A 26,933-nucleotide genomic window follows, 5' to 3' on the forward strand; every position below is an offset into this window, starting at 1 on the left:
TAGGAACATTCATTCTTATTCCCTCTTTACTATTCTAACATAATAACTAGGGAGAAGATGCAATAAAACAATTGAACATCTGTAGTTAACAAAACCCCTCAAGTCTAGTGTATTTAAAGAGAACCAGTAAATATTCAGAGCATGGTCCTTCTCAAGGAATCCTAATTTTAGCTTAATAATTCATGTAGTTATAGTGAGGAGTTTTAAATATTTTAACAGTACTTAAGACTGTCATGGTGATAATTACTGGGCTTGGCATAATCACTCTCTATCATGTTTTACTTAAGCACTTTTCCATAAAATTTAAGCAAAATAATTTTTTTTCTTTTCTTGGTGTATAAAAAAATAATTGACTAAAATTTCAGCTCATGCCAGTCAGAATGGCAGCTATCAAGAATACAAACAACAATAAGTGTTGGCAAGGATGTCTGGGGAAAGGCACATTCATACATTGCTGGTGGGACTGAAAATTGGTGCAACCACTCTGGAAAGCAGTATCGATGTTCCTTAGAAAATCTGGAATGGAACTACCATTTGACTCAGCTATCCTACTCCTCAGTCTATACCCAAAGGACTTAAAAATCAGCATATTATAGTAATGCAGCCACATCAATGTTTATAGCAGGTCATTTCATAATTTCTAAACTGGAGGCAACCTAGATGCCCTTCAATAGATGAATGGATAAAGAAAACTGTGATTATATATATATATATATATATATATATATATATATATATATGTATATATATATATACACACACACACACACACACACACACACACACACACACACATACATACACAAATGGAATATTACTCAGCATTAAAAGAGAATAAATATGGCATTTGCAGGTAAATGGATGAAGTTGGAGAATATCATGCTAAGCTAAGGAAGCCAATCCCCAAAAAAACCACAGGCCAAATGTTCTCTCTGATAAGTGGATGCTGCTCCATAATAGGAGGTGGAGCATGGGAAAAAATGGAGGAAATTTGATTGGGCAAAGTGGAGGAAGGGGAGGGGAGGGGGTATGGAAGCAGGAAAGATGGTAAAATGAGATGGACATTATTACCCTAGGCATATGTATGACTGCACATGTGGTGTAACGCTACATTGCGTACAATCAGAGAAAGGAAAAGTTGTGCTGCACTTGTGTATAATGCATCAAAATGCATTCTACTGTTATACATACCTAATTATAATAAATAAATAAATTTTAAAAATAGGTCACAAAAAAAGATAATTGACAGGAAGGAGAGAAAGAGAGAGAGAGAAAGAGAGAGAGAGACTGACTGATTCACAAGTTCTTGGCAGATAAATTTTTTATCTCCAAAAGTAATAAGTACAAAACAGAGTGACAAAGATTTTCACATTTTGTGCCTCTTTGGTCACTTTCACCATTTGGATGAATTACTCTTCACTTATGATTTTTGTGTGAACTTCCCGGCTCTTCACCCGTAGTTTGTTGACCTGGGACTCAGCAATGTCAGCCCGTTCCTCAGCCTCTTCCAGCTCGTGCTGGATCTTGCGGAATTTGGCAAGGTTGACATTGGATTGTTCCTCCTGTGAATGGGAATGCATTTATGAGGAAGAAATGTTCAAATTTCTAGATTTTTAGGTCAATGTGATTTGAACTTCTTTTTACTTAAAAATGATTCACTAGTAAAATTTTTAAAGAAATCTAGAGAAATGCTTTTTTGTTGTTGTTGTTGTATTATTTACTTTTATGCTCCTAAACTCAAATAATATGGAAAGGCAAATGATATTTTTTCTCTGAACTTTAAGAAAAGCTAAACATGTTAGAACTATAACTAAATATGCCAGGTTTTCAATCTTTTTCTTTCTTTCTTTTTCCCCAGGATCTTGAGAATGGAACACCAAATCTTTTAAAAATGCACGAAGGCAATCTATTTTAAACCAAAATGCTAGCCTTGAATATAAATTGTTGCCACTTAATTAGGTTTACAAATTAAACAAGTATATAATTTCCTAAAAAAGTCTGAGTGGTCTCTGATTATGCTTAAGTATATAGCAGAGAATTTGAGAAGATCACTTCTAGTTTATTCTCCGTAATTCATTGTTTTTCTAAAAGTCTCTTTAAGAATCCTCCCCAGATGTGACATTCAAATTTGGAACATTCATAAAACTTAGAATCACTAAATAGCATACCTTAAAAAAAAAAACACAACACCTCAATCATCCTTTTACAGATGAGGAAAGAGGAACTAAAACTTAAGCAATTTGTCCAAGGTATGAGTGTGAATGTGCACACGTGGGTCTTTCTCTATTCTCTCTCCCTGTCTCCCCACCACACACACTTCCCCACCCTCTCTCTTCTCTCAGACATTAGAGGCCAGGGAAAAAAATAAAAACAATCAACAACCAGAAGAACTCATTTGTGATATATAGATATGTATATTTGTATTTAGGAAATTGGCATTATTTAATTATTATTTTAGATTAATTATGGGATGGGAAAATGAGAGAAGGTGGAGCCCCAAGAATCTACTGGTTTGAACATAACTGAGACCTCTGAGCTCCAGACTCTTAAATTCAACTCTATAGTTGGCATGACTTGAATATATAATGGCATTTCATATTTAATGTATCTAAAACAGAATTCATGTTTCCTTCTTGCCCTGCAAATCTGGTTTTCCCTAGTTCCTCATTTTAGCCATTGTTAATGCTATCCACCTGGTTACTTATACTGTAAACTTGATGAGTTCCCTCGATTGCCTTTCTTTCACCATCACAAGTGCAACCTGTTACCATATCTTATGTTGTGTTTCCTCCAGAACATATTTTGAATCTTTCTACTTCTTTCTTTCTGCTCTATTACTATATTATCCAAGCCACAAAACCACCTGGAAAACCTCCTGATATGTCTCCCTGTGCCCACTGATGTTACTCAGGATATATGGTATTCTCCACATATTCTTCAAAAAAATATAAATCAAGTCATGACTGACCCAGGTGAAAACCAGTACCCTATTGTACTTAGAATAAAATCCAGATGTCTTGCTATGGTCTGGAAGACACTGTGATCTGCCTTCTGCCTAGTTCTCCAGCCCCCTCTAAGGCTGTTCTCTTCCTTATCTTTCTGCTTCTTGAATCAAACTCTTTTACATTCAAAAGAGTTTGATGTGTGGTGGTGCACACCTGTAATCCCAGCGGCTTGAGGCAGGAGGATTGCGAGTTCAAAGCCAGCCTCAACAAAAGTGAGGCACTAAGCAACACAGTTAGACCCTGTCTCTAAATAAAATATAAAATAGGGCTGGGGATGTGACTCAGTGGCTGAGTGCCCCTGAGTTCAATCCCTGGTACCAAAAAAAAAAAAAAAAAGTTTTGCATTTGCTCTTTCTCCTTCCTAGAAATGTTGTGTGCGTATGTGTATGGGTCCTTGCATATACTTGGAATAGAACTTGGGGCCTCCTATGTGTCAAGCCCACACTCCACCACTGAGTTACATATTCCATAGAACATTTTCTCTGACTTGTCAAATGTTTGGTTTCATCTCATTGTCAGGCCTTCACTCAATCATTTTTCTTTGATTTTCTTCCCTCATTTTACTCATCCTTTATTTTATCCCTTTGACTAAATCAGCCTAGTAACATCTGAGAACTAGAGGCTGCCCAGTCACTCTTGCCCAAGGCTTCTAAACTCACCGCTTCCTCAGCTTGTCTCTTGTACGCTTTCACCTTTGCTTGTAGTTTGTCTACAAGGTCCTGGAGTCTGAGAATATTCTTGCGGTCTTCCTCAGTCTGAAATAATATTTTAAGGAGTGAATTTCTTGAAAGTATCAATATCATCATCTTTTGTTGTACACAGTTTTTAATCTATTGTAGTTGGGTAAGAACCGAGATAGGCCATTTTCCTTACTTGGTAAGTGAGTTCCTTCACTCTTCTCTCATGTTTGCGCAGGCCCTTGACAGCCTCAACATTGCGTTTCTGTTCATTTTCAACTTCTCCTTCAAGTTCACGTACCTGAAAGAAAGTGGACATTAAAAAAAAAATAAAAGAAAAACTTACTATCATCCATTTACTCAATGAATTTCTACTTCTTCAAATGATCCACATATTTCTTTTAACACCTTCATATGCGGATTTTGATGTCCTCATCCAACTGCCCCATTATGAGTTCTCAGACTGTAGGGAATATCTCTCCTTTATCTTAGGATGCCCTCATCATCTAGCAATACTAGTTATTCAGAGTTATAAGCTGGTTGGGAATGTGATAGGAATACATGTTGAAAAGACCTACCCTGGCTTCAAGTTTCTGAATCTGCTTCTTGCCACCCTTCAGTGCCAGTTGCTCAGCCTCATCCAGCCGGTGCTGCAGGTCCTTCACTGTCTGTTCCAGATTCTTCTTCATCCGCTCCAGATGGGCGCTGGTGTCCTGCTCCTTCTTCAGCTCCTCAGCCATCATGGCGGCCTGGTTAGTAGTAAAACAGAATCAGTTAATAGCTGAGAGAGCACAGTGGGATTCAAGTTTACCCATCAATGTGTTGTCCTCTGCTCACATCAGTGATGGCCTTCTTGGCCTTCTCTTCTGCATTGCGGGCTTCCTGGACAATGTCCTCCATCTCTCCCTGGATTTGGGAAATGTCTGTCTCCAGTTTCTTCTTGGTGTTGATCAGGCTAGTGTTCTGGTTAAAATATCAAATTTAGAAATATTAAGTACATGAGAGCAAAATTAGCATGTCCAATGCTCTAATGAACTCTTAGTTAACTAGTATCCTTTGTTGTTCCATAAAGAATCTGATATATTTTTAAAAGATAAATTTTAAATATATTTTTAAAAGATAATTCTGTATGTCTTAGTTCAGATTAACAAAAATATTGTTATGCAAAAATATTGAAAGTTTTAAACTTAATTCTCCATGACACATTATGAATAAATTTCTAAGTAGCACTAAGATCTGAGCAAGAATTTCATCTTCATTCCTTTATTTTTTGTTTTGGTGGTGCTGGGGATGGAACCAAGGGCCTCATGCATGCTAGACAAGTGCTCTACCACTGGGCTATACCCTAAGCCCCTCCTTTATACTTTATTTACCATTCTAGTATTATAATCACCTGGGTGTGGAGGAGCTGGACACGCTCACTAGCATCCAGGAGCTCCTGTTCTGCGATTTTCCTGCTCCTCTCGGTCTGCTCCAGTGTGGCCCGCAGCTCCTCAATCTCAGCCTGAAGCAGGTTGGCTCTGCGCTCAACCATGGCCAGCTGTTCCTTCAGGTCCTCCTGGCCCCGGAGAGCATCATCCAGGTGCAGCTGGGTATCCTGTGCAATGAGAGATCATTGAGATATCATGTTCTCAGGCTGCAGTCATTACAATTGTCCTAGGACCATCTTTTGAAGCCATTTACCTTGAGTATGCCTTGAGTGTTCCTATAGTTCCTCAGGGCCTCAGCAGCCATGCGGTTGGCATGGTTCAGCTGGATTTCCATTTCATTGAGGTCTCCCTCCATCTTCTTCTTGATCCTGATGGCATCATTCCTGCTCCTGATCTCAGCATCCAGTGTGCTCTGCATTGACTCCACGACTCTAATGTGGTTTCTCTTCAGCTGGTCAATTTCCTCATCCTTCTCAGCAATTTTCCTGTCAATTTCAGACTTGACTTGGTTCAGTTCAAGCTGGATGCGCAGGATTTTCCCCTCTTCATGTTCAAGAGATGCCTTAAAGTCCGAAAAAAGTAACATTAGCAGGGGTATAGAAGTGTGTAATATTCTAGAAATAGGAATTAGTTTCCTATATTTGTGCTGCCATGATACATCTTTATTCTATTGTTCAAGAAATGTCTACAAATGTGTTATTGTTTTGTATGCCTCTATCTCCACAGCTAGATCATGCCCTTGAGTGCAGGACCATTACTTAACTTACTTATCTTTGTTTTCTCATTCTCTAGCACAGTTCTTAATGTATAGTTGTTTTATTCTTATACATATTTAATTCTTCATCTTTATAGTACACAGAGTAAAAATCATTTTTCATTTCTCGTGATTCAATAATCCTTGCATTCACTAGACCTTAATTTCTCTTGTAATTGTTTTAGAGTGTAAAAGAAATGAATTAACTCCTTTTAGAGTGTAAAATAAAATGTCTACCTCTGCCTCCTCTAAAGCAGCCTGAAGTTCAGTCTTTTCTTGCTCAATTTGCTTCTTTATTTTTTCCAGTTCATGGATACGTTTCCCTCCTTCTGCAATCTGTTCAGTGAGATCAGAAATCTCCTCTGTTGGTGAACAAATAGAGAATTTCGTTGAGAGGGGAAACATTCTTTCAAATCTTTTATTAAAGAACAGGTAAAATATACTCACGTTGCAAATTCTTATTTTCCCGCTTCAAGGTTTCAAGTTGGTCTAAGGATTCCTCATAAGCATTCTTAATCTTGAACAGTTCTGTGCTGAGGGAACGGGACTCCTTTTGAGAAGCTTCCAGTTCAGCATGAGTTTCTTCATACTTCTGTTTCCATTCTGCCAGGATCTAAAGGGCAAGAAATGGTCCAGAAACTTAGAGAGAAAGTTTGATGGAATGAAAGCCATCTATTCTGGCAGCTCCCAGCCAGAATTGAAGTGATCTGGGACTGAAAACTAATTGTGACAGAGAAGACTAGGAAGCACAGGAACATCTCCTTCACACCCACCTACCAGAGAAGCAAGCTACTGAGAACAACCCTCAGGTGGTTTGATGAGGCACACGGAAGGTCACAGGCTCTGGTTAATCATGTGTTGAATATGGAAGCAGATGGGATAGAATACCTTATCGAAGTTCCTTTGCTTCTTGTCCAGGGCTGCACAGGCAGCATTTGTTCTCTCCACATCAATCATGAGGTCCTCCACCTCATTCTGCAGCCGCTGCTTTGTCTTCTCCAGGGAAGCACATTTGGCATTCACAGCTTCCACGTGTTCCTCAGCATCCTGCAGACGCTGAGCCAGCTTCTTCCTAAACAGTGAAATACGAGTGATAGAAGTGAATCACTATTGATAGTGATTCACTACCAACAGATTTAGGTGTTTCAAGTGGGGACAAGTGAGCAACTCCCATGGGCAGACCTCTTTAACACTTCACTTCTCAGGCTTGCTTTGTGCTTCCACTTCTATATTAACCCATTGCTACTACCCTACAACAAATACTGAAAACTTTCAAATTTCAATTTTGTTGGACACAGAGTCTGTCATTAAGGCTATCCATGACAAGTCTGAGGCATCTTCGAGGTAGCTGGTTTATTCTTCCTTTGTAGAATATTCACATCTACCTTGAATTAATGTTATTCATGCCTGCCTCTACTTAATTTTAATCCCAAGCAGGTGGAGTCTGTATCATACCAATCTTTGTATTCTTGTGAGCTGTCATACATATTAAGGACTCAAGTGTTGGATATATTGAATTCAAATGAAATACACTTGATTTTGTATGTTTAATTATATCCCTTATTTTTTACTGGCTTTTTATTAATCCACTAATTAAAAGAAGCTTTCCCAACTCAATATATATTTTGCTTTGAAAACTCATCTCAGAATCTCTCCTAAGCATTTACCAAAACATTCATTCCAGAAGGAAAAAATGACTCAATGTCATCTTAAACTTTTGTCAAATCTGTTGGTTCCTTTCTTGTCCATATTCTTCTTCCTACAATTTAGTTTTTAATTATTTTGAATATTTACTCCTTTTTAAATACTGTATTTTCTTTCTTATTACAGCATTTTCTTATACATCTTGGTCTTTAACAACATATCTCTACTTTTCCCCTACAAAAAATAAATGTACATATAATCACATTTTTACATCTAAAAAGAAAGAACTGAGCTTTAAAGTTTTACACCCATTACCCTGGACCAATTATTCCATTAGTGGTTGAGAGGGAAGAGAAATGGCAGAATGCAAGTAACTTTTATTCAATTAGTCCCTGTGTAGATGAAATGAAGTCCAAAGTTCCCCCTTTAAAAATGAATTATTCAGCTTCCTCTTGTCTTTTATCCTTTTCTCTTCCAAATCGCTACTGTCATTTCTTTCCCTATCCAAGGGCGCTTGTGTTTCTTGCTTAGGGTTGTATTTATGTTTTGGTGGGAGGGAACAGGGATCCTCTTTGCCCATTTAGAACTCATAACAGATGTACTTTGTTAACAGAAGTATTTCCATTTTAACTAAATCCAGAACATACTTGGCCTCCTCCAGCTCCTCTGTGCGCTGGATGGCATCAGTCTCATATTTAGTCCTCCACTGAGCAACCTCACTGTTGGCCTTGGACATGGCCCTCTGCAGCTCAGCCTTGGCTTCTTGCTCCTCTTCATACTGTTCCCGAAGCAGGTCACAGTCATGACGGGAGGACTGGAGAGCGTGAGCCAGGGCACTCTTTGCCTGAGAATATACAGATTGGCAACCTAATTTTATATCTTTAAAGTAGTGTTTATTCCCCAAGCTCCTATAGATCACCAGTAGAAAATTTGTAAAAGTAAGTTAAAAACAACCAAAAAACAACTATACTGATGACAAGTAGGATTTACCTTTACTTCCTCTTCAAGCTGCCTTTTCAGTTCCTCAATCTGCTGTGTGAATGCTTGTTTGCCCCTTGAGAGTTGAGAAACTAATGAGTCCTTTTCATCCAGCTGACGTGAATATTCGCCTGTGAACACCAAGATCCAGAAAACTCAACCTGACTTAGATGCTGGAGAGAATGAATACAAAAAACACCAATATCTGCTTCAACCCTGATGAGCAAATCTATGGAAAAATAAGAAGTATGGAGACCTTCAAAGTATATTACATGCTTATGAACAACCCCAAAGACTTCAGATGACATTTAAGATTATATGATCACAGTAGAAAGTGATGAAGAAACCTGTGAAAAGAAATGTAAATCAAACCAATGAAACATTCAGTGCTTTTTACCTGAGGCAGTGGTGTTGGTTTTCTGACCACTGAAAGTTTATTGAAACAAACAAACAAAACTTATTCTATGAAATGTAGGAGGCTCTAAACAATTGATTCTATAAGTAGAAGTGATGCTCAAAAGAAAAGTTTAGAAGCATTTTTATATTAATAAATGATTAGTGGTCCTCCTAAGCCCAGGATGAGTTAGTTCTGAATAACTAATCAGTTCCTAAATGAAATGGCATTTAAATTTGTCTTCAATTCTTTAAGTGCTGTAATTCAGAATATACACTAGATTATATTAGAAGAGGAGGAAAACCTTCAGCACCATTTTTTTTAACCTAGTTACTTGGAAAACATCTCATTTGACTTTAATAAGAATCACAAGTTTTATTTCTTTCATAGTATTGACTTACTAATAAGCAATTAATTATTACTAGGAATAAACATGTATGAAGAATGAAACAAAACACAAGGAGCTTTTTGACTCTTTGAGAATATAGTTTTTATTTTCAGGAAATGTACTTCTTGCCTTTATAACTAAAAACTTTACTTTGAATCTTGTTATAAAAAACATTTAAGACGGGCATGATAGTCCCCTCAGCTTTGGAGGCTGAGGCAGGAGGATCACAAGTTCAATGCCAGCCTTAGCAAAAGTGAGGTGATAAGCAACTCAGTGAGACCCTGTCTCTAAATAAAATACAAAATAGGACTGAGGATGTGGCTCATCAGCTGAGTGCCCCTGAGTTCAATCCTGGTACCCCTCCCTGAAAAAAATTGCATAATTGGGAAAGAGTCAAGTTGTTCTCCAACACTTTCACCTGCCTATTTCTCTGATAACTGAAATTACCCCCAATTTCCATCATGTTACCTCTTATTTAGGGAGGTAAGAACTTTGGTAGAAAGTTGGACAAGTTAGTAGTAAAAAGAGTAAATACAGAGACTTTCCAATTTTGCTAATCAAAAATACACAATCTTACTTGAATTCTATGTGGCTGAGTTGTTATCCAGAATATTGCCCTGCCTGACTGTGCTAGTTATCAGCAGTTGGCAAGACTTCAGGAAAAACACAGGAGTAAGTATTCTTGGATAAGTTACTTCATCATTTCCATAATCTGTTGTCTTTACAGTAGAGATAACATTACACAGGCTAATGAGGAAAACAAACAAGTAGTTTGTGAAAGCATTTTGAAAAAGGTGATAGGGTTACTGTGGGGATACTCTTGGTATTTGATAACTTTTTGATTAAAACCAAATCTGCTTTAAAATGTTCCCAAACCAAAGGACCTGAAATGATTGAACCATCAATTGATTCATCAATCTATGAAAGAAAGCAGGTACATGCCAGTGGTCAATAATTTGTTCATATTAGTAAATACCTCCAGGAGCAGTAATATATGATCTAGAGTAACATAGCCAGGGTAAATCTGCATTCTAGATAAGCAACAGTAAATGGCCCACCTGATTCTGTTTGCAAGCGTGCCCTCTGTGCCGTCAGCTCATTGATCAGCCTCTGTTGCTCCTCTTCCTTAGTCTTGAGCTCACTGACTTGATCTTCTAATGTACGGCACATCTTTTCAAGGTTTCCCTGCATTCAAAAAGTAGTAGAAGGCATCTCAAGCAAGTATTTTCCCCCAAGAAAATTTCAGTAATCTGAAACTTACATAGCTGCAATAATCATTTACTTTGAGAATAAACTATTATTATAAACAAATAAAAACAACAAGGACCTTAGATGGAGAAGATGGAGGAGAAGGAGAAGGAGGAGACGGAGGAGGAGGACGAGGAGGAGGAGGAGGAAGAGGAGGAGGAGGAAGAGGAGGAGGAGAAACATTGCTTTGAGAATTTAATATCTTGAGTTGGGGTTGTGGCTCATTGGTAGAGCACTTGCCTAGCACATGTGAGGCACAGGGTTGGATCCTTAGTACCACATAAAAATAAATAAAATAAAGGTATTATGTCCATCTACAGCCAAAAAAGTATTTAAAAAATTTAAAAAAGAATTTAACATCTTTAGTAAATTGTATTCACTGATATGAGATTAATAACAACTAAGTCAGCTCATGAGATGTTTGTGAATAGCAAATTATATTGTGTCTAAGGGGAAAATAAAAGCTCAGTAATCAATATGAAGTGTTTTAAAAATCTCAAGTTGGATGTATTTTTTTTTTATTTGAAATAGGCTAAGTTTTCAGCCTCCATATTATTTGGGTATGTCTATTGTTGAGTAAAGAGTGAGCAAGCTGGGGTTAATTCCCTACTCCAAGTGCCCCAGCTTTTATTACTCGAGTCTCTTCTTGCCAGTTATTGAAAGTTTCACACCCAAGTCTCTTCTTGCCAATTATTGAAAGTTTCTGTCCTACAAAAACCTCCTTGAGACTTAAATCATAATTATACCTTGGATTTGGAGATTGTCTCCATGTTACTAGCAAGGTCATCAATCTCCATCTTCATCTCACTCTTCTCTTTCTCCAGCTTCTGCTTGACCCGCTGCAGGTTGTCAATCTGCTCCCCAAGTTCAGCCACACTGTCTGCATGCTTCTTCCTCAGGGTGGCAGCTGTGGCTTCATGTTGCAGGGTGGCCTCCTCCAGGTCCCTGCGCATTTTCTGGAATTCAGCCTCCCGCTTCTTGTTCATCTCAATCTGGGCTGAAGTGGCTCCTCCAGCTTCTTCCAGCCGCTCACTGATCTCCTCCAGTTCCCGAGAGAGGTCAGAGCGCTGCTTCTCTGCTTTGGCCCTGGAAGCCCGCTCTGCCTCAATTTCCTCCTCCAGCTCCTCAATGCGAGCCTGGAAATGGTGGAAAATACAAACTCAGTTTCTTGTACCAGTCATTTATTTTTCTTGTTGAATTAAAGTGATGGAGATCATGTACTTACCTGTAACTCCTTGATCTTCTTCTGCAGCTGCATACCAAGTGCCTGTTCATCTTCAATCTTGCTTTGCAGATTGCTCATTTCAAACTCTTTCCTAGTAGAAGAACATTTTATGTCAATCACAGAAATACTAATAGTAATTTGAGCTCCTGAAACTTTTGTCACTTGCTTCTTACTTTTTAAGCTTTTCATCTAGTTGTTGCTTGTCGTTTTCTATATCCATTGTGGATTCTTGGGCCAATTTTAGGTCTCCCTCCAGTTTTCTCTTTGCCCTTTCTAGGTCCATCCGGATTTTCTTTTCTTGTTCCAAAGAGCCTTCAAGCTAAAAGTTAGTAATATATGAATATAGTTCCTAGAATGCATCACTTTTTGTCTCAGGTTGAACTTTTAAATATTAATTCATATCTTATCAGCAAATTATTTTGGTTGTTATATGAATTAGGAAAATTATCCCATCAATTCCATGCTTGTTGATATTTACCTAGTCCAAGGATTCAGCATTTAAAAGGTGAAATGTGCTGAACTATACAACAAACTACTAGTGAAACATCATGTCTTCTGTATCTCTCTCCCCATTCGAATCCCTTGTAATCAATACCTCACCACATGGGATGGAGACCATGGCAATATATTTCAAACAGTGATTCTTGTTAATGTTTCCCTTACTCATACCTTTTCAATTGGTTCTTTATTAGATATCAGATCACATTTAAAGCCAAATTTATCTTCCAAATTCTTTATTTAGAGTTCTCTTTGTTCTTAATAGTCTAAACTTTAATGACCATTATTTCTTCTTTACTGTGTTCCCTGCTTAGAATACAATCCTGTTCCTTATCCTCCCATAGTCATTAGCCTTTCAATCTTAGCCAAATATCTGTTTTTGTTTGTACAGATTTTCTTGATGAACACACTAACCTTTCTTCCCCTTAACTCTTTTTAACCATATTATATGTTACTCATAGCTGACTATAATTACTGACTTTGAAAAATTACTTGTGTGTATATTTTGGCCCTTGCAGTGAGGATTATGTTCTATACTTCTTAATCATAGGAAGCAGTTGGTGAGTACTCATTGAATCATAAGAATGAAAATTCATGTGTGCTTAGGCTTACATCATCCACTTGCTGTTCAAGCTTGATTTTAGCTTTGGTCAGGGTGTTGACTTTGTCCTCCTCTGCCTGCAGGTCATCCAGGGTCTGCTGGTGGGCCTCTTGGAGGGCCTTCTTCTCCTTGGTCAGCTTAGCAATGGTTTCATCCAGGCCTGCCATCTCTTCTGTGAGGTTTTTCACCTATAGGGGTTAAGAAAGAGGTGACCTCTGCTACTGACTGAGAAGAACCTGGATACAGTGCAACAGAGTATGTTTCATACCTTGTTCTCTGTGGCATGCTTCTCCTTTTCAACCTTGGCCAGTGTCAGCTCAAGGTCATCAATGTCTTTCTTCAGTTCTGAGCATTCATCTTCCAGTTTCCTCTTCTTGGCAGTCAGCTCAGCGTTGATCTCTTCCTCATCCTCAGCTCTCTCGGTCACCTCTTTGATCTTGGCCTCAAGCTGGATTTTGGTTTTGATCAGCTGGTCACATCTTTCCTCTGCATCAGCCAAGCTATCTGCCTCCTATGGAGAGACAATAGACACTTTTAGATTTGGGTTTCTTAGATAAACCCAAATAAGCAAATTATATTTTAAGGCATTGCATTGTTTTTTTAGCTTTTCACCATTAAGAAAACACTAATTGGCCATTAATTATTAATTGGAGATTAAAAAGAAATTTAAATCATTGTTCCTGATTAAATTTTGATATTGTTATATTTGCTATGACCTAGGTTTAATGTGGGGCATATAATTTCAGATCAGTTTTCTTTGTTTAATGTTTATTTTAAGAAAACTTTAGAATATGAAGAACCAGTAAATAAAAGGCTTGAGTATTTAGGAAGTAGCTGAGAGGAAAGGGTGATAACAGAAAAGTGACTTAAAGAGAAGATTTGTCCGCCAGTGACAGAATAGTTTGGAATTAAAGAGAACACATGGAAGAACGAAGGAGAAGGGGACATGTTAAAAGGTGATATTTGGTAAATAATAGGTGTGCTGCTCAAGAGAAAAAAGAGTTTAAAAATAAAATCTGTGACACCATGGAAAATATTTCTTGCTCAAAGTTGTATCCCTAGTATTTGTAATACATAAAATATTTACTGAATTGGTATTTGATGGAATATTGTTGAAAAGAGGTCATACTGTACCCAAAGAAGAAGAGAATAGATGAATCACACTTACATATTCCCTTTAATTATCTCTTGATTCTTGAAAGTATGATGACCCTCTTCTCAATTTAGAAAATTCTACTTTATTCAAAGTGCAAGAAAATTATAGACCAATCTAGTTGTTTTGTAATTCATCTTTCTTTCAGTTTTTAAACTATGTGTAGAAAATTTATAGACCCAAGGGCCCAATAGATTCCTCTTCTGAATTCAGAGAACTAGGGTGTAAACTTTAATGTTTCTCTTATTGATTTTGATGCCAGTTTGGGGCCTAATAGTAGATTAGACAATGGCCCTTCATCAAATATTTTTCCTCAAGCCTCTGAATATTTATTGGGTCTTTAGAAAGAGACTATCAGCTCTGTGTCTCATGCTTTGTATAAAAATTGACATTATCTCTAGAAAGCCTTGCCATTATCCTTGATACACTCCTGCTCTTTCAGGCAGTAGAAAGTTTCTAAAAATAAAACTGAGCAGAAAGTTTGTAGGGGACAGGAGATATAAAAGCTCAGAACACTGTTTTCAAGTTCACGTGTTTTCATTACAAATTCTCTCTCTTCATTGACTATATTGGTCAATTTTTCTGTTTTTATTTGCATTTTTTCAATAGGGAAAATTTTAGGTAGCCAAGATTTTATTTCCTATCCAGGATTCTTCCAGGAAGGACAACTAGAGGAAAGGAAAGATTTTTGTTTGTTTGTTTATTTTTGCTTCCTGAACAACAAGGAATCCTACCACATTGATTTTTAGCAATGTTGTACATGAAATCTTACAGAACATTCAAAGAAATTGTGAGTTAGAAAAGACTGATAATAAGTCACTCTGCTATGTGGAATCTAGATCTTTCCTTAGTGATCACTGAACTGAAATTTTAGCATGATATTGGGGGAAAAATGAGTTCTGATACTCACAGATTGAACCTGGAGTTGCAGGTCATTTTTCTCTTGCATCAGAGCAACCATTTTTTCTTCTAGTTCTTTTCTTTTGGCCTCAGCTTTTGCAAGGCTTTCTTTAGTTTTTTCAAATTCTTCTTTCATGTTGGCCATCTCCTTCTCTGTCTCTGCACTCTTGAGAAGGGGCTTGATCTTGAAGTATAGCTTCATCCAGGGCCAGTGCTTGACATTCATGAAAGCACGGACATTGTACTGGATACAGAAGATAGACTCTCTATGATAGGAAAAGAAATGTTCAATATTAGATTATAACAAGAATCAGAATTTAAAATGCTAGGATGATAGGTTAGGTAACATTATCTTTGCTAATACCGTCTCTCCACCATCTTCTGGTATTCCACTCTTGCCAAGAACCCTCTGCACATGGCCTGGGTGCGGGTAATCAGTTGGGCCAGCTTGTCATCTCGCATCTCCTCTAGGAGCCCCAGAAGACCAGCTTTGAAAAAGACCTGTGTGGGGGCAGTGTTCCAGATTAGAAATGTTGCATTAAATTCAAAAGAACAGGAATAGTATCAGATTGGATTTAGAGAATGTTACCTTAGTGTGACCAAATTTATACTGGGTGTGGTCAATATCAATGGACCCAAGGAGCTTCTCAGAAGCCTTCTTGCTATCAATGAATTGTCCTTCAGGGATAGCACTTGCATTCAATACCTTGTATCTGTTTAAGCCAAATAAGTAAATAATATCAAATATATGATAGCTGTTGTCACCAACAAGAAATCTTCCTAGCATAGGAACAACATAGCCATTGGGTGGTCTAACTTAAACAAGAAATTGTATCTACTTTTATATCTATTCTCTGTATATTCAAAGGATTTTATACTTTTTATATGTCCATAAATAGTCTTAGTTTTTCTCTTCTATTCAATTTTAATAGAAGGCATAAAGGATTCTTCATTGAAAAATTAAAGAAATTTCTTAAATTATTCACATGGAAACATCTGACCTCTGTTTGAAGTCTGCATAGACGATTCTGCTTGGGAATCCTTTCCTACAGATGCGGATGCCTTCTAGCACACCATTACACCTCAGCTGGTGCAAGACAAGTTCATGCTCCATAGCACCTAAAAGAAAGAATGTATGTGCCATATCTCATGGACTACAGCAAACATGTTGGAGCTTGTCTGGAAAGATATTGGAAATCTCTTACCAGGAGTTTTGGTTTCATTGGGGATGATGCACCTTACAAAGTGGGGGTGAGTACTCCTCAGATTGGTCATCAGCTTATTTAAATTCTCCTGTAGAGTCATGAATATTTGATTTTAAAATGCAGTGTTTTGTACCTTTATATATACAGACATAATGATCCCATTCTTGGCATTGGTTCAGTTCTATTGAATAGTGTTTAGATTAGAGTTTTCAAAAGAGTTATCTCTGGAATTTCTACTTTCCCAACATGTGATCTGATTTGGTATTTTTGTACATTATATATGTTTCCTATTAGCTTTTGAAGTGGTTGTTCAATGCTGTTGAATTTTCTAGCTTATGCTGTAAATTTAGTATGACACTTTAAACATATGGAAATATACTCCACCTAGTCTTCTGCCTAGATATATGGTCTGGTTTTAGTAATAATTCATTTAGTAATAATTCCAGGCTTGGGCTTCTGGAAGTTCTGTCTTCCTCCAGCTCTCCCATTTCTCTCTTTACCCAGCCTTCAGTTTTGTCTACCTCTCTATCACATGTTTATTCCTTTATCATATATTATGTTGTAGATACAGAGTTGTGTCCCCCTGTTGGTTCCGTAGAAAATAGCCTTTTTAATATCTCATTCTGGGAATTGACAGAAAACCAAAGGCCATGCTACCCAGGGTGAAATGTTTTCCATTCTATAGAAATCCCCCAGTTGGAATAACAGAGCTTCAGTTATTTGGGATGGAATTGCCAAAAGAAGAGTAAAGTTTCCCTAAAGAGCCATTTCTTATTATGTCTGTTTTATTTTATTTCTTTCTTTTGACTCACCCTCCAGTTCCCACCACTATTCATCTGTCTTTGGCTTTCAAAATCTATTCATTTCAGTGCTATCCTAATATAAGCTTAAGTACCTGAATCACTTGGAGGCTCCCAGAGGCTCAAGCAAGTCTCATGCTACACTAAATCCTATTCCCTTGGGGACCTTCCCAAACCCCAAAGTTGAATTTTGCCACCTGATATTTTTGTCATTCGCTTGCATCACTTCTTGGCTTTCCTTTCTTATTTATTGAGGCTTCTCTTCCAAACTATCCAGATGCTCCCTAAAACTCAGTTCTACCACTGTTGGCTGACCAGCTTCCCTGAGTCATACTCAGTTCTAAAATTCTTGCAAGATTTATATCCCTTTCTCCACACAGTAGAGTAAAATTTAATGTCCTATATTCAGTTAGAGAGAAAATGAAGTTTTTACCCTGAAGAGAGCAGACACGGTCTGGAAAGAAGAACCCTTCTTCTTGCCACCTTTCTTTCCACCACCACCACCAGCCTCTGTGGGGCAAAGAAAGCACAAAGCAATCATAATACACATTTTCTTTGCTTATGTTTTATGTAAAAGATTGACTTATTGAAAATTACCTGCTTCAGCAGCAGCTGCAGCTCCAGAAAAGAGATAAGCTAGAGTTTTCATTGAAGACTTCTGATACAACCCAACCACGGTCTCATTCAGGGGGTCCTTGTTCTTGTCCAGCCAGCCAGCAATGTTGTAGTCCACAGTGCCTGCATAGTGCACCAGTGAGAAGTGGGCCTCAACCTTCCCCTTGGCAGGCTTGGGCTTCTGGAAGTTATTGGACTTTCCAAGGTGCTGTTCATAAAGCTTGTTCTTAAAGGAGGTGTCCGTTGCCTTGGGGAACATGCACTCCTCTTCCAGGATGGAGAAGATGCCCATGGGCTGGGAGAATGAAAAGAAACAAATGGTGCATGAATTCTGTGTGCTTGGAGAAACAACATGGGACATTAATAATCCATTTGACTAATTCATTCTTTAATTCCACAGAGTTAATGAACTCTTATCTCTTTGGTCAGATGTCACTAATTTAACAAATATTTATTGAGTGTCTATGAAGAATAAGGTGTTATATCAGGTTTTGGAACATGACAGAATAAGAAAGATGAGGGCAGTGCTTTTGGGGAGTTTGTGTCTTTATGCCAAGGGCCTTAGAACAATATTTGTCCAAACATGACTTGAAAAGTAGCTTTATCAGAATCCAATAAAAATATTTTATCATGGTACAAATAAAAATATTTTATCATAGAACATACCAAGGTTTTATGAGTTTCTTTTACACACTTCTTGTACAGTGGTATAATCTGTGGTCTGAAAAAAAAGCAAACCAACCTTCTCGATGAGCTCAATGCAGGCAGCCAGGTCCATCCCAAAGTCAATGAACTCCCACTCGATGCCTTCCTTCTTGTACTCCTCCTGCTCCAGCACGAACATGTGGTGGTTGAAGAACTGTTGCAGTTTCTCGTTGGTGAAGTTGATGCAGAGCTGCTCCAGGCTGTTGAACTAAGTAAGTGGAAAAGTTTTATCTTTGAAAGGGGCTTTCTCAGTTGAGTAGGCTGACTTCCCTCTTAGGGTAATAGGTTTTGTCCTCCTGTGGTAAGCCCTGACTGAAATTACATCCAGTTTCTATCAGTCCACATATAGAAAAAGTTTAGAAATGGGTCCTCTAGATGAGATAGTACCTTAGAAAATACTGATGTCAGGTAGAGGACCAAGAGTAGCCTTATTTCCTATGCTATGTAGTATTCTTTCCTAGGCAGACAAATTTGAATTTATTTACGATGCCATTTCCATTCTCTATACCTTGGTATTTAAACATCACTTCCCTTAATTAGTCAGATAGGAATCTTAAAGTCTTTCTTTGAATTTTTTCATTGTGTTTCTACCATCTCTTTGATGCCATCTTTGCCTTCACCATCTTCTCAATCACAATCATCTTAAACACTATGTGCTTGGGACTGTCTAGTAGCTTTAAATTCAGAAATCTTGTTACTGGCAAAAAGATCTCAGAAATGAATGTATTATCTGAAATGCAAGATGCTTTACCTATGGGTCTTCATTGAAATTGCTCAGTGATCAATTAAATACCATTCCCCTTATCACATAGTTACGAATTGCAGAGTTGGAGTTTAAATTTAGTTCTGTATTATTTCAAAGTTTTTGCTCTTTTATGATCTTTTGAACCTTTTTCATGTGTGAATTAAGTTTATAGTGCAGATATTTTTTATATATCTTTTCCATGTATGACTACAGCAACAAAATTTGTAAACTTTTCTGCTACAAACTTTCTGTTAACTCACATCAAAGATTTCAAAGCCAGCGATGTCCAAGACCCCAATGAAGTACTGCCTGGGCTGCTTGGTGTCCAACTGCTGGTTGATGCGGGTGACCATCCATAAGAACATCTTCTCATAGACAGCTTTAGCGAGAGCACCCACTGCATTGTACACCTTCACAAACAGTAATGTTTGTTAATATTATCAAAAACATGTCATGGAGGCCTGAGATGGATGTGATTCATTGAGATCATGCACTTACCTGTTGCACAGTCTGGCCTTTGGTGACATATTCATTGCCGACCTTGACCCTGGGGTAGCAGAGGGCTTTGAGCAGGTCAGCAGAGTTCAGACTCTGGAGATAGGCTGCCTTGTCAGCAACTGCAGAAACATAATTCAGGTACAAAATATGACCTACTCTTGGGCCCCACAATTCATAGGAAGAGAGTAGTGAGTATATTGTATTATAAAAGGTCTGTGTGAGGGTAAATTTGTATATGTTCATCCAAAGATCATCTGTAAAGGAGACAAGTTTGGATTCAGCTTTTTGCCCTATATTCTTTCATTAAACTCAGATGGAGGTTGGTTTGGTACCTTCAGTGCCATCTGGCTCAGCTTGCTCCTCACGCTGCTTTTGCTTGAATTTCATGTTCCCATAATGCATGACACCCCCTGTGAGCTTATAGATGGATACTCTTTCCTCAGAAGTGAAACCCAGAATGTCAATGGCACTCTACCAGGAGAGATGAAAGGATAAAAGTTAGAAAGACACTAACTTATTTAGGAGAATTTTATTCTTAACCACACCTACAGTGGGCTATTATTGTCATTCTTATACATAATGTGTAACTTACATCTGTGGCCATCAATTCTTCTTGATCATCTATGCTGGGCACTGTGATCTCCCCCTGACTGACGAAGGCATAGTCATATGGGTTGGTAGTGATCAGGAGCATTTCTGAGCACACAGAATTGAGGATATAAGTTTTATTTTAGATAATATTAGTACAACAATTAACTTCTAGGCTATGTATTTAAGTTTTTTCTTACCAATTAGATCTGGCTTCTTATTAGACATGATTTGATAGAAAATATGGTAGCTTCTTTCTGCCTTTAGCTGAAAAGTAACTCTGGACTTTTCTAGAAGATCTGCAATGGATAATAAACATTGAATTTGGGGAAAATTAAAAAGTGCTCTGGAGTGATTTTTAGAGCTTGAGGTCATCATTTAAATCTTATTGGCCCTTTAAGATTTCAGCTGAGTGTTCCCATGAGGTACCACATACAATGTCTCTACAAATATCACTGCAGTTTCTCCTATCATCTCCAGAAAGGCAGTGATACATACTTGGCAGAAGACATCATTTACTTCTCATACAGAAGAACCTTGACATTTGGAATGAATTGAGTCTCAAGACTGCTCCTTCCCCAAGGTCTCTTGTCATTCTGTGCCAGAGGGGCTACTAAGAGCAGTAGTAATCAAGGCTCAGATGAGGAAAAAATAACCTGTCTTCCACCCATAGGCAATTTGTTTACCCTTAATGTTACTTTTTTTTCCTGGCAAAATGTGTAAATAGTTTGATAACAAGATACTTTAGACAATCCCATTAGTTCCCAATGATTTCAACAGAATCATTAGCTCATGCCTGGAGTGGGTAAAGTACATGTGGGCTCAAGATAAGACTGGCACTAATCACAGGCATGTTTGGCAGAAGACTAGGGTTTTATAGGCTTTACTCTCAGCAGGAGCTACAGTGTTCTTCCAAATCATCATTTATCATTCTTGAATTCTGTTTAGAAGGTTCTGTTACTCACATGTTTCAATATCAGCAGAAGCCAGTTTCCCTGTAGTGCCAAAGTGGATCCTGATGAATTTACCCTTGTAAGTTAAAAAAAAAGATGATGTTATATACTAAACTTGGAGGTAGACAAGAGAAATGTTTTTGAAATAATTTAAATGTGCTTCCTCTGGTATCTAAAGACAGAGAATACCCTTCTATGACCAAAAGACTTACAAAGCGAGAGGAGTTGTCATTCCTCACGGTCTTGGCATTGCCAAAGGCCTCCAGTAGGGGGTTGGCACTGATGATTTGATCTTCCAGAGTCCCCTGCAAAGGAGAGAGCAGTTCTTGCATCTGGGGCTCAAGAATTTCATACCTGAGAGCCCTAACAGAGCCTGGATTCTGACCATGGCAGCCAGACCCACCTGCATTTTGCCAGAGGTTGCCTCCTCCTTCTTCTTCTCCCCAGTAACTGCAATTGTTGCAAAGTACTGGATGACACGCTTGGTGTTCACAGTCTTCCCTGCACCAGATTCTCCACTGTCCACAAGGACCAACATACATGAGAAAATATGCATTGTGACAAATGAAATAATTTCTACCATTAGCATTTACTACCTCATGCATCTAGATGTTTTTATATGTTTCTGTCAGAGAATCTTCTAGATCTTTTTTCAGCCTACAAATAGCTCATATTATTTCTCTTGCTTTGCACTGACAAATAGAGAAATCCATTCATTATTCATTTTAACACATACTGCTTGAGTGCTTAAAAATGTTCCTTATTCATTTCTAGGTGTTTAATCTGGTTACGAGGGATACACAAAAGCAGCCACTCAACAACTACATAGTAAATAAAACATTAAGTAAGAAACTGTATGGAATGTGCATTTGTTCTTCAGCTTCCTTAGACTACAGATGAGGTGAAAGTTATATCTTTGAAGAGACAGATTTTCCCTAAGTAGGACTTGCAAATGTGTCACTGGTATATTTCCAAACAACTCTTCCTCCCATAAGGCTGTGGGCTCTCTCTGCCCTGTGTTAGGATCTAGTTAAGATCATAGAAGGTAATTTGTATATCCAACTTCCAGGGAAGTCCTGTGGGATTTTCAGGACTAAACTAGCAAATGAGATAATTTGGAGCATTTTTATTTTACATTTGGACTCGGTCTACATCCTACAATAAAGCTAAACTGATATCTAGTTTCTTACTGATCCTGCCATTGCTTTAGTATGAGGGTATTCACTATTTTTTTTTTCATTTTTCTAGTGAGAAAAAAAATACCAATAAGTCTCAGAATAGGAATACGTACGTGATTAAGATAGACTGATTTTCCCGATCTAAAAGAAAAATAGTGAGCAATCAGCATATGTATTAGTTACATAAATAAAATTTTCTATAGGGAAACATGGCATGTGAGTATATAAGTGTCATATTTTCAATGGTATTTCCAAAATGTTATTGTCATGTTATACATGATATTACTCTTAAGCCAATTAAGTTGGGAAAGAGAAACATAAAATGTTGTCATATCTTAGATTCTTTAAGTCAATACAAGAAGTATATCCTGTTGATTTAATATAAAGAGCCCCATACCCCAAAGCCAGACACTACCAGAGTTGCCATCTGTAGATTTCAATGGCCTGCTGTCTATTGATTAATGCATGATACTGAAAAATTCATTTTATATTATGGGTTTGAACTATGATCTGACAGGCTGAAATAGCATTCTTCAAGCCAGTGTTGAGATTTAGTTTCTAAATGGGGCAATTTGCCTCACAAAGAAAAACTTTTTTTTCCCCCTTATGGCACAGATTAGAACCTTAATATGATTGGCCTTCCCAAACGTGTACCATTGTGTTAAAGAAAGATCAGGTGAGAAAGTGTGTCTCAATCAAAAAGAAATCTTTTTATGAGGGAATAGAACAACTTCTGTTTGTATGCATGTGACCCCAAAACATCATCTTCATTCAAGGAGAGGCTATCACCCCTGAGATATACTCTGATGGCTTTTAAAAGATAATTAATACTTCTAAAAGTATATAATTGATAATCAACAATAAAAAAGGGAATAAAGGGATTTAAAATGTATTTTGCTTTTCTATTCAGACAGGATATGATTCAGATATTACTTAGACTTGCTCTTGTTATTTAAATATATAAAATCTGTTATGTGTTTCTAAGCAAGAAGCCTGTAAACAAATGAAACAGGGATGAAGCATTAGCAAGTTCTGGTAAATTCATGGGGATAGAATCATGGGGATAGATAGTTGAGATTTAGTCCCAGTGTTGATAGCATATACCTCTCTGGGCTTTGGTCACCTCTTCTTAACAACCAGAGGATTGGGCTGGATTATTTCTAAATGTCTTCTTAACACTAACATTTTGTGATAAAATAATTTACATGAAAACCAATCGAGCCACTCACCAGTCAGCATGAACTGATAGGCATTGTCAGAGATGGAGAAGATGTGGGGCGGGGCCTCCTGGCGCTTTTTGCCTCGGTAGGCTGCTACCACCTCTGCATTATACACTGGCAACCACTTGTAGGGGTTGACAGTGACACAGAATAGGCCTGAGTAGGTCTGCACCAAAAAAGTAAAGAAAATACATATTTTAAAGAAGTATAATTATTTGTCAATAACTTTAATCATTTACTCTTTAAAAAATATATATTAGCTCCCTATGAGTTGAAGGCCATAAGAACTCACGTAGATCATCCAGGCTGCATAACGCTCTTTGAGGTTGTACAGCACAGCAGGCTCGTGCAGGTGGGTCATCATGGCCATGTCCTCTATCTTGTCATATTTGGGAGGGTTCATGGGAAAGACTTGGTCATCTTTCACTGTTACAGTCTACCCAGTAAAACAGGAGAAATCAGATGAGAAAATAATGGTCAGCTAACCTAACCCCAAATAAGGTGTAGTTCAAACAGTCTAATCAACTGCAGATGTTTTACTCACAGCTCCAGCTTCAGTCTTTGCTGTCACCTTCCCCCCTTCCCTGCTCTGCACTGTTGCTTTTACAAAGGACTCCTTAGGGTCCGCCACAAAGACTGATGTCTTGGCATCGAAAGGCTTGTTCTGGGCTTCAATGCGCTCCTTTTCAGACTTTCGGAGGTAAGGAGCAGCCTCCCCAAACACGGCCATATCAGCGTCGGAACTCATGGCTGCAGGTTATTGATGGCAGCCCAATTAAGGACCCTGCCTCCTGGCAAAGAAAGAAAGGAAATTATAGAAATTCATAAGCTAGACCATTAGATTCATCACATTTTAAAAGAGTTTTTTTGTTTGTTTTAAATTCACTGACCGTGGGGTGCTTAGCACTGCATTGGGTATCACCACCTCCCTGGCTTAGTTGTAGGTGGAATATCAGTCTCCTTGTTCTGCGCCAGTGATGACAGCTAGTCAATCATGCATTTGGAAAGAGATGCTTGTTTCTGGCTCACCTACTGGGAGATCTATCCTGACTGCTGTCTGTGTTTCATTTGTTATATATTGATCTTTATAAGCTGCCTATCACTGGTTTATGCAGAACCCAAAGCCAAGATGACAGCAGGATGCTGTGGGATCTTTCAGGCATGATTTTTATTTTCCCTATTAAATTATAAGCAATTTGCAGGCAGGGAGCATTCTTCTCTTTACACATCCTTTGTACCTCTAAAACTACATGCTGGATGCAGAGAAGGGCTCAGGGCTGGCTTTCTGAGGTAAAAGAATGAGAAGCATATGTTGCAAAATTTTAGGAACTATTTTGTACATAGTAAAAATGTTATTATTATAAAGTTGGGAGTTACAAAGATTGATATATAAGAAAGTGGAATTGTGAAGAGCTATGCTTCACATTGTTCTGTTGGGGAAAAAAATTATTATACATCAATTTATCTTGTCCCCTTAATTCTGACAAACCCAGTTTCTTCATCAGTCTTTAGTATTTTCTCAAAGATTTATTATAAAATATATTACACATGTTTTCTTACCTTATTACTAATATTCTCGTAAAAATTTTACAAACGTTTTCCTTTCAAATTCATCTTTTGCTGCTTTAACTAACATTAATAAATACTGTCCTTGGTCATCATATATATTTTGTAATAACAAAGATACCTTTTCCAGGAAAGCTCACTTGAATAAACTATTTCACATTTTTTCATTCAAATTATAATGACTCAGCTAACACATTAAAATGATTTTTCTTGCTGAAAATCATTTTAATACTATATTTTTTAAAATTTCTATTTTACACATTGTGAAACAACATGGAGTTAAGCAGCTTTTCCAAGGCAAGGATTTAGACCATTCTGCGCATCCATTTAGATATTATATCAGTTTTTATATCATATAGTTCTGAGTAAAAAACTGTAGCATGGAAAGTTCACATTTTCCCTATAAATGAAAACCCCTCTGAATTATTACATTGCATGTTATAATCATTTAAAAGACAAACTACAATGCTAGAAATAGGAAAAACTCTACATGAAACTCTCAAAGACTGAAAAAACATTTTCATATATTGCAAAGGATCTGAGTTAATTAGAAATGATTTATAAAGTCCCCCTTAGAGTTTTTCAAAAAGAAGCATGATCAGTCGTGAAACTGAAACACTTTCATTTTTTAGCACCCACTCCGTGCCCCATCCAAACCATTGCAGAAAATCTTTTGTACTCTGTGAGGAATGGGGGAGGGGGGAAGGCTCTTACCTTTAGATATGCAACCTTGACCTGGGTCAGAACTGTAAGAAAAAGAATAAAATTCTTCTGATTAAATCCTAATAATTACTAATAATATTATTATAATTCTTAATTTGGAACCAGGAAGTTACTGGGTAGACTACAACATCTAATTAAAATTGCTGTGGGGTAGGTTGATGCTTCACTGGCAAGGTTGCCAGGGACAGTGGGAACCAGGATGTGTGGCATGCATGCAAGCAGCCAGCATCCCTTCACGTCCTCCAGACACAGCTCTGTCCTCACACACTCTTACCTTGAAGCTTTATGAGGAAAGACATGTCAACTCATTCCAAGAGTACTTTTATAGGCTCAAATATGGAAAACATGTAACCTCCTCCTCTTTCTTAAAACATATTTGGCAAAACATGTTTTTGGCAAAGAAGGTCTCCAAGCCTAATTCCCCTCATATTAAAGATGTCTGGATATAATTAGAAATATTTCCTCTCACATTGGGTTAAGTATATGAACCAATCTCCTATAAATAATTTGAGTTGTTGGCAATCTGAAAGTGATCTGCCCTTGGAATAATGTAAGGTGTTGTTTCAAAGACAGCCAAGTTCTGGAATGCCTGGACTTTGTTGCCTACTGCTCTTCTATTTCACTGAGCAGCCTGAGTAAAGTCTTTTCAACTGCCTTACAATTGTAATATTATACCAGGGAGGAAAGTTTCTGCTCTTTAGCAGAATATCAGAAGGAGTTTGCTGGTTCCTCCCAAGAAAACTTTTTTTTTTTTTTTGCAATGCATTGTGCTTTTCCAATTATGCCTCAGAACTTATTTTAAAACTTGCTTCACAAGGAGCAGCCAAAGATAGACAGCTTCTTTTGTTTCCTCCAGTCATTCACCTTTTATTCATCGTGAAATCATTCCATTCCCACTTCAGACTTGTTCCAAAATTGAACTGCCTTACTGAGCAGAAAATGTCCTGTTTTTCTCATATTTAAAAATGCAAATTGTTTGTTAAATCCTTTTTTCTCTATGAAACTGAACATAGGAAAAATATTTAAAACAGAGCATTTCTCCCTGTAAATATGAGTGTGTATGAATTCTTTTCCATCAGATACCTAAAATATATATTTAACATTTTGCTTGAAAATAATATCTTGACATTGCTTTCTATTTTAACTTTTGATTTTAAAACATGTTTGTTTTATTGTCTCTGTGACTTTGCATCTCTGTCTACATTGTTTGACTGGTCCTGAGACCCACTGTATCCCGTTTGC

General features: G+C 37.6%; 1 protein-coding gene across 1 annotated transcript; it reads right to left on the bottom strand.

Annotated features, from left to right (window-relative positions):
* Window positions 1-1,303: 1,303 nt before the first annotated feature.
* On the bottom strand, window positions 1,304-25,772 carry Myh1 (myosin heavy chain 1). Its single transcript, XM_040269448.2, has 39 exons — window positions 25,683-25,772; window positions 23,947-24,193; window positions 23,695-23,838; window positions 23,412-23,568; window positions 22,296-22,323; window positions 21,408-21,522; window positions 21,217-21,309; window positions 21,017-21,080; window positions 20,252-20,350; window positions 20,056-20,159; window positions 19,796-19,934; window positions 19,464-19,582; window positions 19,226-19,375; window positions 18,258-18,428; window positions 17,498-17,810; window positions 17,334-17,410; window positions 16,101-16,188; window positions 15,897-16,014; window positions 15,485-15,608; window positions 15,260-15,396; window positions 14,906-15,161; window positions 13,111-13,353; window positions 12,854-13,030; window positions 11,917-12,062; window positions 11,744-11,834; window positions 11,265-11,654; window positions 10,329-10,455; window positions 8,501-8,619; window positions 8,158-8,354; window positions 6,755-6,938; window positions 6,314-6,479; window positions 6,104-6,228; window positions 5,366-5,674; window positions 5,076-5,279; window positions 4,520-4,645; window positions 4,261-4,431; window positions 3,879-3,983; window positions 3,665-3,760; window positions 1,304-1,562 (listed from the first exon to the last, which is right to left on the bottom strand). The coding sequence occupies exons 2-39, from the start codon at window positions 24,148-24,150 to the stop codon at window positions 1,410-1,412; spliced, it is 5,829 nt and encodes a 1,942-aa protein (XP_040125382.2). The 5' UTR covers window positions 24,151-24,193; window positions 25,683-25,772; the 3' UTR covers window positions 1,304-1,409.
* Between the last annotated feature and the right edge of the window lie 1,161 nt (window positions 25,773-26,933).

Source organism: Ictidomys tridecemlineatus, chromosome 3 (assembly GCF_052094955.1).
Source record: "Ictidomys tridecemlineatus isolate mIctTri1 chromosome 3, mIctTri1.hap1, whole genome shotgun sequence".
Classification (NCBI taxonomy): domain Eukaryota; kingdom Metazoa; phylum Chordata; class Mammalia; order Rodentia; family Sciuridae; genus Ictidomys; species Ictidomys tridecemlineatus.